At 32.4% G+C, this 13,153-nt stretch overlaps 1 protein-coding gene across 1 annotated transcript; it reads right to left on the bottom strand.

Annotated features, from left to right (window-relative positions):
• Positions 1–442: 442 nt before the first annotated feature.
• LOC122592375 (probable xyloglucan endotransglucosylase/hydrolase protein 23) lies at positions 443–2,206 on the bottom strand. The gene is made up of 3 exons (XM_043764585.1): positions 1,862–2,206; positions 1,554–1,747; positions 443–1,012 (listed from the first exon to the last, which is right to left on the bottom strand). Exons 1-3 carry the CDS (start codon positions 2,138–2,140, stop codon positions 625–627), a joined length of 861 nt encoding a protein of 286 aa, XP_043620520.1. The 5' UTR covers positions 2,141–2,206; the 3' UTR covers positions 443–624.
• Between the last annotated feature and the right edge of the window lie 10,947 nt (positions 2,207–13,153).

Here is a 13,153-nt window from a genome sequence, read left to right on the forward strand (position 1 = left end):
GTTGTAAAAAATTGACTTTGAAAATCTAAATGTGGACACATTTGGTGGGATGAAGGGAGTATTTTTTTTATTTAAATGAAAAAGCCGATCGACATTTTTTACTCCACTACACCCACTATTTTGGCAACTTTTGGTTAAATTTGGTTTATTTTTTGTTTGGCCACATGTCAAGCTTTGATTGGATGTAACTTTGCCAAAAATTTGGCAAATCGGGACTACACCTTTACCCCTAAGAATATTTATGCGACATAGCAAATGAGGCGTAAAAAAATAAGAATAACCGGACACATATGCCGGTTGTAGGTTAATTACCTGGACCTACAAAAGTTGTTATTGCCAGAGTCGTCACAAAAGACGTGTTTTTTTACGTCCCTGCTTCTGTAAAGGTATATTTTGGACACTTTTCTATCTCTCTCTCTCGAATATTATCATTAACTATATATGCAAGAAAAAAGGATGTAGTACTTTGTATATTGTATTTATTGAACGTTAATAACAACAATCTTATAGTAGTAAAATGATCTGATTCGATCATCTGGTACTTAACATATTAGACTTAGATACACAAAAAGAATATGTAATATTGCTCGTATCTGTATATATAAACGATTTAATAATCACGCATTATGGCATTTTGCACTCGGGTGGAAAACCTTGAGGAAATCTCTTGGAATCCGAGCAATAGTTGTAGATCATGTAATTCTTTTGCGCCCATTTCAACCTCTCCTGTTTTGAATTATCCAACTGTTCCGATAACCACGCAGGAGACGACGCGGAGCCACTGCAAGACGATTTTCCAGAAGACACGACACAAGCATCGGCCTTAAAGTTTCTGTAGGAAGCAGTGAAAGGAGCTTTAGTCCAATCGGTTTTCACAAGCCCACCCCTGGTTGCCCAATCATCAGCATTCCATAAGCTAGAGTGTATCCTCATTGGCTGATCTTTTGGATATGGTACCCCAATTGATTCTGCATTTTTAAACTCTCTAATAGGTGTTCCATCAACTGAAAATCTGTAAAATGATCAATGCTAGAAAATTAGTCAAATGAGATGATTCATTAAGAAATCGACCCTTTTTTTAAACGACAATTTCTACTCCTGCTCTTAAATTATATAAAATAATCGTAAATTCACTCATGCCAATTAAGACAAGAACCTCTACCGTACCAAGTGAGTTAATCATATCCCAAAATGGCAAGGAATCGACCTAGCTATTGAATTGGATTATATATACTACGGATAAGTACCTAGGAATGTAATGAACTATGCACAAATGTTTATGTTGTGTAATGAACTACATAGATGTTTATTGTATGTAATGAACTTTTAAATCTAGGTTATTGGATGTATTCGACCAATCAAAAGCGTACAAGTGGTAGCTTAGATAGTTGTCACATATACCCGGGTACATTCAATAACCGAGATTTGAAAGTTCATTACATACAATAAACATATAGGTAGTTCATTACATAACATAAACATTCGTGCATAGTTTATTACATTACCAGGTACTTATCCTTATATACTAAGCTTAATAGTGTAATAGTACTTACATTATGCTTTTAGGGTTCCAAAGGATGGAATAGGTGTGGAAATCAGCAGTTGGGTCGAACCACAAGTAGAATTGTTGTTCTCTATTGCCTTTGCCTTGGCTAAACACGTTTGTATGTAATATGTACGGATCACCACTCAAGTTACCCAAGAACTCGTAGTCGATCTCATCCCAGTTGTCACCCTTTGAAGACAACTGCAATATAATTAATCATATTTAGCATATACTCCATACCTTTAATTTTTTCCTATTAATCGATCGTAATTACCGAATCTAGCTAAGGTAATATAATTGAAACAATATACTTACATAGTACGCGGTGACGGTGCCAGCAGAGTTTCCAGGTACAAGCTTCAGCTGCATATCGATTTTGCCGTACATGTACTCATTTCTTGATTCAAATCCAGAGCCAGAAGATTTATCAAGAGTGAGCGTCAAGAGGTCTCCATTGATTATTTTACCGCGGCCATCGCCCCAAGTGATATCAAACTCATTGTAGAAATCAGCCGAGACAATTGAGGTACCTACTAAAAATAAGACAACCATGTACAAACTTGGAAACCCATTTGAAAAAAATGAAAACCTCATCTAGAAATGTTATAAGTTGGTTTCTTGTGTATCAATTTATATGTATATGTTTAAGTGTGAAGATACAAGGCATGAAAGGTGGTATATATATAGGATGTGTTGAAGGTAATGAGAAGGTGAAGAGGAAGATGCATGAAATTAGAAATTAAGTACGTAATTAGTCATGTCAAGTTGTTGAGAAGATTTTGGTAGTGAAATACAGCTGTAATATGTGGCAAATTATATATCTAGAAGTAGTAGTGAGATGGTGCACTTTCTTTAGTATGAACTGATCTCAAATAGATGCAGTATATTATTATTTTGTGACAGAATATGTGGGTCTATTCAACCCCAATTTCCCATCAATAATATTAAGGAATGTCATCATGATAACGCGGTTTCGTTTGAAATTTCGGGTGCTTTTGGGCCGGGGAACAATCTTTTTCAATTTGTTTTAAAAAAAATTAAATTATTACCCGCATAATACGCGAGAAATATATATAAGAAATGGCATATTAAAAATTTTATAATTAATGTCAATATATCATAACTTGACAAATATTTAACCATGTAAAAATTAAACCACTAAAAAACATGAAGTTACATTAGTGGTCGTTTAAATTCCGGTTGACACCGACCAGACAGTTGAAAAATGGATAAATCATCTATTAGAGGTCTCGCTAAGTAAGGTTTTCGTTTATTTAGATGTCTTACATTCATCCAGATATATCTGCATTGTTATTGTATATATGTTTTAATGTTTTGTTAGAATAATGTAGCTATACACTAAAATTATTAAGCAACTTAATTATCAATATATATATATATATATATATATCGCATGTTGGGTTAATATGAGTTAATTTTATACATAATATCATTCCAATTTTCATACAATTATTATTCTGATATATAATTGTGATAACTTATTATAGACTCCATATTTATTTTTTAGTCCAAAACATTAATTTAATAAAAATGTTATATGATAAAAATTTTATACAAAAATATAACCAAATTTTATTCGTTATGTGATAAAAATCCTATACAAAAATACAAATTACTAAGCAACTTAATTATCAATCTATATATCGCATGTTATGTTAATCTAAGTTAAATTTATGCATAATATCATTGCAATTTTCATACAATTATTTTTCTGATATATAATTGTGATAGCTTATTATAAACTTTATATTTTTTTTATTAGTCAAAAACATTGATTTAATAAAAATGTTATATGATAAAAATCTTATACAAAAATATAACCAAATTTTATTCGTTATATGATAAAATTCCTATACAAAAATATAAATTACTAAGCAGCTTAATTATCAATCTATATATCGCATGTTATATTAATCTAAGTTAAATTTATGCATAATATCATTGCAATTTTCATACAATTATTTTTTTGATATATAACTGTGATAGCTTATTATAGACTTCATATTTTTTTATTAGTCCAAAACATTGATTTAACAAAAATGTTATATGATAAAAATCTTATACAAAAATATAACCAAATTTTATTCGTTATATGATAAAATTCCTATATAAAAATATAATTTAATAAAAACGTATTACATTAAAAAAGAAATAAGTTTTATTATTAGAAATTAAAGATTAAAAATAATGTAAAATATAAAAATATTAGTTTCCATAATTATATCATTAAAAACATTAATTATTAATATCTACAAACTTAAATAAGGAATAAATAATAATTTGAATTTATTAATAAAATATTAAATCTAAAAAAAGTTAAATAATGTATATAACATTATCATTTGATCTAATGGTTATAATTAAAAGTTGAATATCTAAGGGTTTATATTTTATTAATTATGAATTAAGGTTTCTCTTTTATATATATTTTACTACTTAATTCTTAAAAGATTTGCAAAGTATACGTAACGTGCGCGTATACATACAAGATCAGTATCGAACTTTTTTACGCTACGTACACTCAGTTAATTTGTATATATAAGAGAGAATTGAACTCCCAATGGTGAAATTAATCAATGTGTTCATTCGTGTCTGTCCTCTCTCACCAATGGCATAACCTCACAACACCAACGTTATTGGCAGAGATGAAGCCAAAAATTTATTTCAAAGAAACAAAATTTAGAATGTTAGTCCGATTTGAATTTATTTTGTATATTTATTTTTTTAAAATGAGAAAGTTACAATTATATCTTTAAAATAATTATAAAAAAAAAGCTACATTGTCTTAAAATTGGACTAGGACAGTTGCCCACACTATCATCATAATTTGTCGTCCTTTTTAAAATCAGTTTGCTTCATCAATTAACTGACGAATCAACTACGACCTTATGGGCCTCCTAAGAGGGGAGGGAGTCGAAAACGAGATGAGGAGGGAGATGGGGAGCTTCGGATGTCAGAGTCGCGAGCTCGCAGCGAGATGCGTCGAGCGAGCTATAAGCTCACAGGGAGATGAAGGCGACAGGGATTGGAGATGTAAATTGGGGTGTACCGTTGGGGGACCTGTAGTATAAAGTTAGACGCGTCAGGGGTGTAAAGTGACAAGTCTGCCAAACTGCTCTGTTTTTATTTTTTTTGTTTTGTTTTTTTCTCCAACCTTTTAGCTTCTTAATTTTTCAGCAAAGTGAAATTTTAGCATAAGTTATTTTTTTTCCCAACATTTTTTTTTGGCATAATATGAACTTTTTTTTTAATTATGTAATGTTTTACTTTTAATATGTAATGTGTTTTAAGTATTATGTAATGTGTTTTGTTATTAATAAAACATATAAATATAAAAAAGGGTTAGTTATGTAAAGTTTATAAATGTTAATGATGAAGCATTAAAATGTAAAGAAAAGGTTAGGAGTGATTGTTGCCACTAAGAAAAGGTTGAAAAAAAAGTTAGAGGGTTGAAATAAGGTGGGTAATTTAATTGGATAATTGCAGGGAGATAAGAGGGATGAGAGTGATGACTCCCTCCCCCCTTATATATTTGTGTTATTTATGTCATATTTTTATTATTAGTGTATACAGAAATTAATAAAAGTATCGAGTGTCAACTAGGACCTTATGGGTTCCTTCTTATTTTTTTATTAAAGGTGTATTTCGACTCAGACATGGCTGGAAGCAATTTTAACCAACTATCATTGGACTTCGCGAGATGCTGAGCATAAGCTGCAGTCTCTCAATCCCCCTCCTTGTAGAAAATTCTTAGATGGGAAACCCAAGGATTGTGTCAGCCGAGACTCGAACCCACAACCTTAGAAAAAAACCCACCGGAGCCCCACATAGTAGGAAATGTAAAGGGTCCCCTCTTATATATCTGCGTTATTTATGTCATAATTTTATTATTAGTGTATACAGAAATTAATAAAAGTATCGAGTGATAAAGTATTGTTTACGGTGGTTTGTAATAGCAAATAAAATTAATGTGACAAAATTGATAGTTTTAAGTGTAAATAAACAATTATGCATGCAAGTTTTGTATTGACTTTTAAATGGAAATAAATGCAGGAAACATGGTCATGATCAATATATCCTCACCACATGCATATGCACCACAAAACACAAAATTTATTTGTAAAGACAAGCATTGAAAAGTTCGGAGGGTTCATCGACCACATATACACTAATCGTGTATATTTTTAAATAAGAACGGTCATCCACATAGTCCATGTTGTAAATAATGGATTCGATCTAGAAATGCAAATCTGTTAACCACTCTAATGGTGGGTTAAAAAAATGTCTTAAAAATCTTTAGATATCCTTACATATGAAGTATATTTTTCATGAAAAAAATATGGACTTATAAAGATATATTTATAACGCACCATTCTATATATATATATATATATATTAAAAGAGTCGCTCGGTTTCCGTGCTGCTCTCTTTTTCTGTAATTTTAGTCCCTGCTGTTAAAATTTTTGCAATAACGGTCCCATCAGCTAATGATTGTTAAGTTATATTGCTTTCATTTTCTGCAACTTTAGTCCCTGCCGTTTAAAGTTTGGCAATAACAGTCCCGTTAGCTAATGATCGTTAAGTTCCATTAAGGTGTTTAACAGAAGTTACAAAAAATGTTGCAAATCAAGTCTTTTTTCTAACAGGTTAGCCCTAAAGCTTATATATTTTTTACTAAAATGATTTATTTGGTACTTTCCATTTCTTTTTGTATTTTCATATAATATCATACTTTTAGTATGTTTTCATCACTTTTTTTTCTACGTTTTGTCACATTTTTCGAATCATTAATAATACATAGTTGATACATTATTAACATTCATTTTTCTCCCCTTCAACTATTCAATGACTAATATAACTTATGTTTTTACACAAAAACATATTTTCAAACACACATTAGATACGAAATAAACGAATATATCTTCCACATGTATAGACTTTTTGAAAGCAATGTTATGTCTCTTGGGGCAACGCCCGGGTTACATAACTAGTTAGAGATGGTATGACATCCTTAAGCATCCATATATGTATACTAAGTATTTTATGTTTCTTTGTAAATAACATATGTGTAATGATGTGAGCGATGTGAACATATAACTATGCGTAAATATATTAACATGGTTATAGATAACTTAGGGAGTGAGGGACAAATAAAGATATAATATGGCTGATGATCAAGGATCATGAAGGATGAGATAGATCATGGATGGACTTATGATAATAAATGTTGTACACGTGCATTTATATAATCTACAGTCAGTAAACATCTTGTCTGTGTATTTTCTTGGAAACCTGGGCTTACTCGGCCAAGAAAGTTTGGCCCAATTGGCCATCTTGACAATAGTTCAATATTAATGGGCTTCATTTAAGATTATTTTTTTAACTTCACATTTCAAATGGGTTGTTAATAGATATATGGCTCCATATATCACTGAATTGCACGTCACGGGTCTAATCTTCAAAAAAGATTGAATTAAATGATAAATATCATCCACTAACTTTTTATTTTATTTTATTATTTTCTATACTATCTAATAAAAAAATTACTTTTAATTTTTTAAACTTCCAGCATTTTAAAAAACCATAAGTACTATTCTCTTTTATTCACTAATTTAAACTCTCTACATAATATACTTATAATACCCTTAATAGAATAATTTAGAGTTAATAACATAATTGTCCCTGTCGTGAACCTCCACTAGCAACTTTAGTCCCTAAGTTTAATAAATTACATTTTTAGTCCAAAAAATTTGTTCCGTCAACACTTTTGGTCCTGGCCATAAACATCTGTTAAAAAGGAGGTCATGTGTTTGGCACGTGATGGGTAATCTCGTAATTTGGCTTAGAATTAATTACTGAAATCGTCTCTATCGTGAACCACAACTTTCAACTTTGGTCCCTAGCTTTTCATTAAAAATTAACTTTAAACCAAATTAGTTAAACTAAAACAAAAAAAAAAACAAAATCTTATCAACATATATGAAAGTAAATCTTATATACAAACTTCTTGAAATAATATATACAAACTTTTAATAAATATTACAAACTGCTCATCAGCCACGGCAAATGAAAAGGAAATGAGATGTGACTATGTGAATGCTACTATAAATACATGTGTGCGTTAGGAAACTAGGAAAACATGAAACAAACTGAAGCTCGCATCTCCTAATAACTTTGAAATTGGATTCAAGTGAGTGATGGGGTATTATGGAAGCTTTGATAGATTCCAGTGACTCACAACCACCGCCATATCAGGTAGCTCCAAACACGGTACCTCCCCCATCCCCTTCAAACATGGTAACTCAGATCTTGGCGGTAGTTACCGTCAAGATCAGAGTTACCAGGTCTAAGTTATAGGGTTTGGAGGAGAGGGAGGAGGTACCGGGTTTGAAGTCACCGGAGATGTCGATGGGTGATTCACCGAATTTGCATATAAGATTTACTTTAATATATGTTGATAAGATTTTGGGTTTTTAGATTTAGTTTAATTAATTTGGTTTAAAAATAATTATTAATTAAAAGCTAGGACCAAAACTGAAAGTGATGGTTCATGATAGGGGCGATTTTTGTAATTAACTCTAAGTCCAATTACGAGATTACCCATCACGTGCCAGACACGTAACCTCCTTTTTAATAGACGCTTATGGTCAACACCAAAAGTGTTGACGACGGAAAGTTTTTTGGACTAAAATTATAATTTATTAAACTTAAGGACGAAAGCTACAAATGAAGGTCTACAACAGGGACAATTTCTGTAATAAACTCAATCCTTAAAATAACTACACTACAATCTTTAACATCAATTACTTTTACATTCACCACCATCGCCACCCCGACCACCGTCCCCTCTGTAGCCACACCACCGTCACCACCTGTCGCCTCATCACTATCTCACGCCGCCACATTGCGTGAGCAAGTCAAGTATTTTATCAAGTGTTACGGTTAAGTTTTAAAAGATTATTAGACTAATATTTTATTAAAAGTGTACTGATATTACCCTTTTTAATATGGAAAATGGTAAATCTTCCTAACCAATTCTCCTAAAATACCTCCTAATATATCCACTTGTTAACACATGGAATCCACTAATTCTCTTTCCTAATCTCACCCCTTGATTTTCCACATGTCACAATCCTATTAAGTAGGAGGATTTTTAGGCTAATAATTTAGGGAGATTGATCATTACCCTTTTCATATATATAAACTAGTGGTTAGGCCCGTCCAATGGACGGGTAGTCTCAAAATATATTAATAAAAGCTAAAAAATTGGATTTCAAATATATTAAATAGATATACCGAAATCAACTTGAAAATTTGCTAGCTGAATAGCCACTCCATCGGTCAAAATACTCCAAAAATTATCCGTCCAACGAAGAAACATACGAAAATTAACTTTATATAAATATTGATTTCAGTTTACCCTTTTTTTTAAACTTTAGTTAAATAAAAAATTTACAGTTTCTTATATTCTAAAAGTGTAAACTATATATATAAAAATATAATTAAATATAAATTAGGTTAAAGTGTAACTTTGTAATGGAAAATCAAAAAGTGTAAGTTAATTATTTTAAATTGGGTTAAAGTGTAAATTGTTGATGAAAAACTAAAAGGTGTAAATTAATTGTTTTAGATTGGGGTTAAAGTGTAAATTGGTGATGGAAAACCAAAAAGTGTAAATTACTTTAGATTAATATTTAAAAAATTAGAGGATTAATAAGGAGGGAGGATTAGACTCAAGGAGGTGGATTAGGGGTGACAAGTGTACCCCCAACTCCCTCTTTTAGTTATATTATAGATACCTTTTTGAAACTCCTAACAATTTTTTAAAGGACTTTCTTGTCCTTTTCCTATCACGTGATTGTGCATTATAGATTATATAAATCCTGTATTTATTTAATAGATTAGATAAATCTTATATTTTTAAAGATAAATCTTGTACTTATTTTATGGTTATCAATAGTAGAGAGTCTTTTGTATATGGATATTATGATTAACGAGAGATAGTGTTCGCGCATTGCGACAGTGAGATGGTGGGGGTGATATGTCAAGTCATAAAGTATGATAGCCAAAAGCCTTAGCCGTATGGGCTCCGCCCTCGGATTTAAAAATTCGTTGAAAGTATATCGAGTGACATCTCTAATTAAAGAGCATGAAATTTTTAGAACACACATACAACTTTTATAATTTATCGATATATAGTTTTTGAGATAAAAGATTTTGAATGAAATAGATAAATAAAATGATTTATGGACGAGGGGAAAAAAATGAGTTGTTGAGATTTGAGGAGAGATAAAAAAAATGAGTGGTTGTGATTTAAGGTTATTCTAGGTATATTAGGTAGAGGTGTTTAAATTAGTTAATAAAGAATACGGGTATTTTGGGTAGTTCAAACCATCTTTTCTTAAAAAAAAAAGGGGGGGGAATGTTTTAAAAGAGAGTATTAGATATAAGATGAAAAGGTTGTTGAACCAAATTATTTTTACTTTTAGAGATACATAGATGAATATATACTCGTGTAAATATATATATATATATAGAAACGTGGGTATGAGGCTGTTATGCACCCAACTTAGGTGAAAAACCCCTCACATACAAATAATTTGTTAGGACCAGTTTCGACTGAAACTGGCCAGTCTCCAATCGCATATGAACACCAGAAGATTTGTCCAGAAATATATTGAAGTCCAGTTGCTATGTACAGTTAATGCAACTGAAGACTTCCTCCAGTTGAGATCTGATCAAACCTAAAGACGTTCCAATTGAAGTCGAAGACAACAAATGGAAGATAGAGAATGACAATGGCAGCGAAGCCCAGTTGACATTCTATTCAGATAGAAACTGGAGAGCATCAGTTTAAAGCCTTTACAATGCTTTACACTGGTTACGAGGAAGATCTTTTTGCTTTATGCAGCTTTAAGTAGACAATATCATTTGTCTATGATTAAAGTGCAAAAGTGCATAAAGCAGGTTGGATAAAGTAACATCTTAACTTACCTTATCAAGCATTTCAAAGGAATTCAACTAGTTTCCTAAAATGCTGTCAACCATACTTATACGACAAAGTTGGAATCCCAATACCAACTTTGTTTATAAATAGAGGTCTTTACACAACAAGAATACAACTTTGCATATTCAGACTTTTGCATATTCAGACTTTTGCAATATTCTTGGTGAACTTTTGCAATATTCTTGATGAACTTGCACAACAAGAATACAACTTTGTCATTTACTTATTTTCACCAGTTACGTAATCTAACCAAGGACTTAGTATACATTCACTGTAACTGGTCGTCTCCGGTTCAGTGTTTATATTGCAAAGAAATCTCACCATCGACATAGAGGTGTCTTCAGTTAGTACCATCTCTTGAGTTGGGACTTATAAGTGGTATCAGAGCAGAAGGCTAATATAATTGCCTAGATCTGCTAGGATGTCTACTACTGAAGGTGAGAACGGTTCTGATCATGATGAAAACACTAATGTTAACAATACTGTACCTAATCAAAATGTTAATTAAATTGTTAATACCAATCCTCCTCCTCCACCTCCTCCTAATGCCCCCAACCACGTCCATGTCCATTACTCAAATACTCTTGTTCCCAAGTTTGATGGGAATGGTGAAACGTCTGGGACATGGAAGGCCAGAATGCTGCTGCATTTTGGTGGGATAGAGAGGTATAAGTTAAAAATCCTTAAGTATGGACCATATATACCCATGTCTCTTGGGGTAAGTCCTCTTCTTGATCCAACTGGAAGAAGAGGCTCTAGAGAAAAGTCAGAAGACCACTGGTCAGATGAGGATCGTAGACTGGTAAACTTGGATACCAGACTGAAAAACATGATCCTCGCTGTTGTCCCAGAAGACTTAATTCCAACACTTGTGTTGTTTCCCAGTGCCAAGGCAATGTGGGATAAATTAGTTATTCAGTTTGAAGGAGGTGATGACACCATTGTCACCAGGAAAGTTACCTTAAGCAAGAAGTATGAATCCTTCTTTGCTCTACCAAATGAGAGTTTGACTGGTACTTACCAGATTTACTAGCCTCATTAATCAGTTAAGAGGTTTGGGTATTGAAAAAGACAAGGACATTCTTCTTGAGAAATTCTGTGATATTCTTCCATCTAAATGGGAAAATATGATTCTTTTCTTCAGACAAGATAAAACCCTGCACAGTCACACTCTTGCATCCCTTTATGGAGCTTTTAGATTCACTGAGGATAACAATGCAGCAAGACTTGTGGCTGAGTAGGATGCCATGAACCATCCCAGGGTTCCAAGGTGACCAGTTTCACTGGACAACCTTGTGCTGCTTTAATATCTGCTGAGAATGTCCAGTTACATTCTATGAAGGAGATGTTAAGCAATTTGTTGAACTCTGGTTTGACCACTGAAATTAGTATTGGTTGTGATGAAACTGACGATGATGATCTGGTAGCCATGATTGCTAAAACATTTAATAGGTTCAAGCATAAATCTAATAGATTTAGTGGTTCCAACAATACTTCCAGCTCCAACTCTCTGGACAAGGCTAATCTTACATGCTATAAGTGTGGCAAGAAAGGTCATTTTATGAAGGAATGCAGATCTAGTTAGATGAACAATCAAGCTGGTCCCCCTGTCCCAACTTATAATGTGCCTGATGATAAATATAAAGCTAAATATAAGAAGCTTAAGGCACAAATTGCCCTCATGTCTATTGAGAAAGAAAAGGAAAAGAACAAATACATGATGGCAAATACTGAAGGGAAGTGGGAACTCTCTGATGATTCATCAGATGATGAGGAAGAGATTAGGGATATGTGTTTCATGGCACTAGAAGATCAACAACAACATCTGGTGAAAGATGATGTCATTGCAGTGAGATGGGTAGACATCATTTTGAAAAAGGTATGTGATTATAACAACCAGGATGACCCAGAACTAAAACTGGATATTGCTGAATCACTCAATGGTGATTTATTATTTGTTGAAACTGTTAGAACTGACTGTGAAAGATATCTGGAGACAGTTCTAACTGAATTAAATAATTTGAAACCCCGATTGAATGATTTACAAAGCATCCAGTTGGCTCTTAAGGAGTCTGTTTTGAAAAATGAGGTTTTTGAACTTGAAAACCAAAAATTAAAATCTGATCTTGAAAAGGAACAAATGGTTATCAAGTCGTGGGTAAAAGCATCTGGAAAGAATTATAATGCATTTTCTAGAACTATTGATGCCCAGAAAAATGCATGGACATCTGGAGATGTACAAATGACTGCACTCATACCAGATCTTCATGCATTACCTTCAAGTCTTAGAATTGAAACACCTTATGACCAACCTAAGACTGTCAAATCTGAATCTATTGAGACCACCACTGTTGAGGTCAAAACTGGAGCCAAACAGGCTAAAGCTCCAGCTAATAAGGTTGTTGGTGAAAAGCCTTTACCTCAAAAGTCGAAGGAGCCCAAGAATCCTAAGAAACAAACTGAACCTAAGTCCAAGGTTCAGGTGTCTGTTGAAAATGATATTTTGTTGAAACTGGACAGTCAACTCCAACTTTTGTCTAGGCAGGTTCAGAGTTGTACTGCCAGAATAAAAAATCTAG

Source organism: Erigeron canadensis, chromosome 3, assembly GCF_010389155.1.
Source record: "Erigeron canadensis isolate Cc75 chromosome 3, C_canadensis_v1, whole genome shotgun sequence".
NCBI classification, from domain to species: Eukaryota; Viridiplantae; Streptophyta; class Magnoliopsida; order Asterales; family Asteraceae; genus Erigeron; species Erigeron canadensis.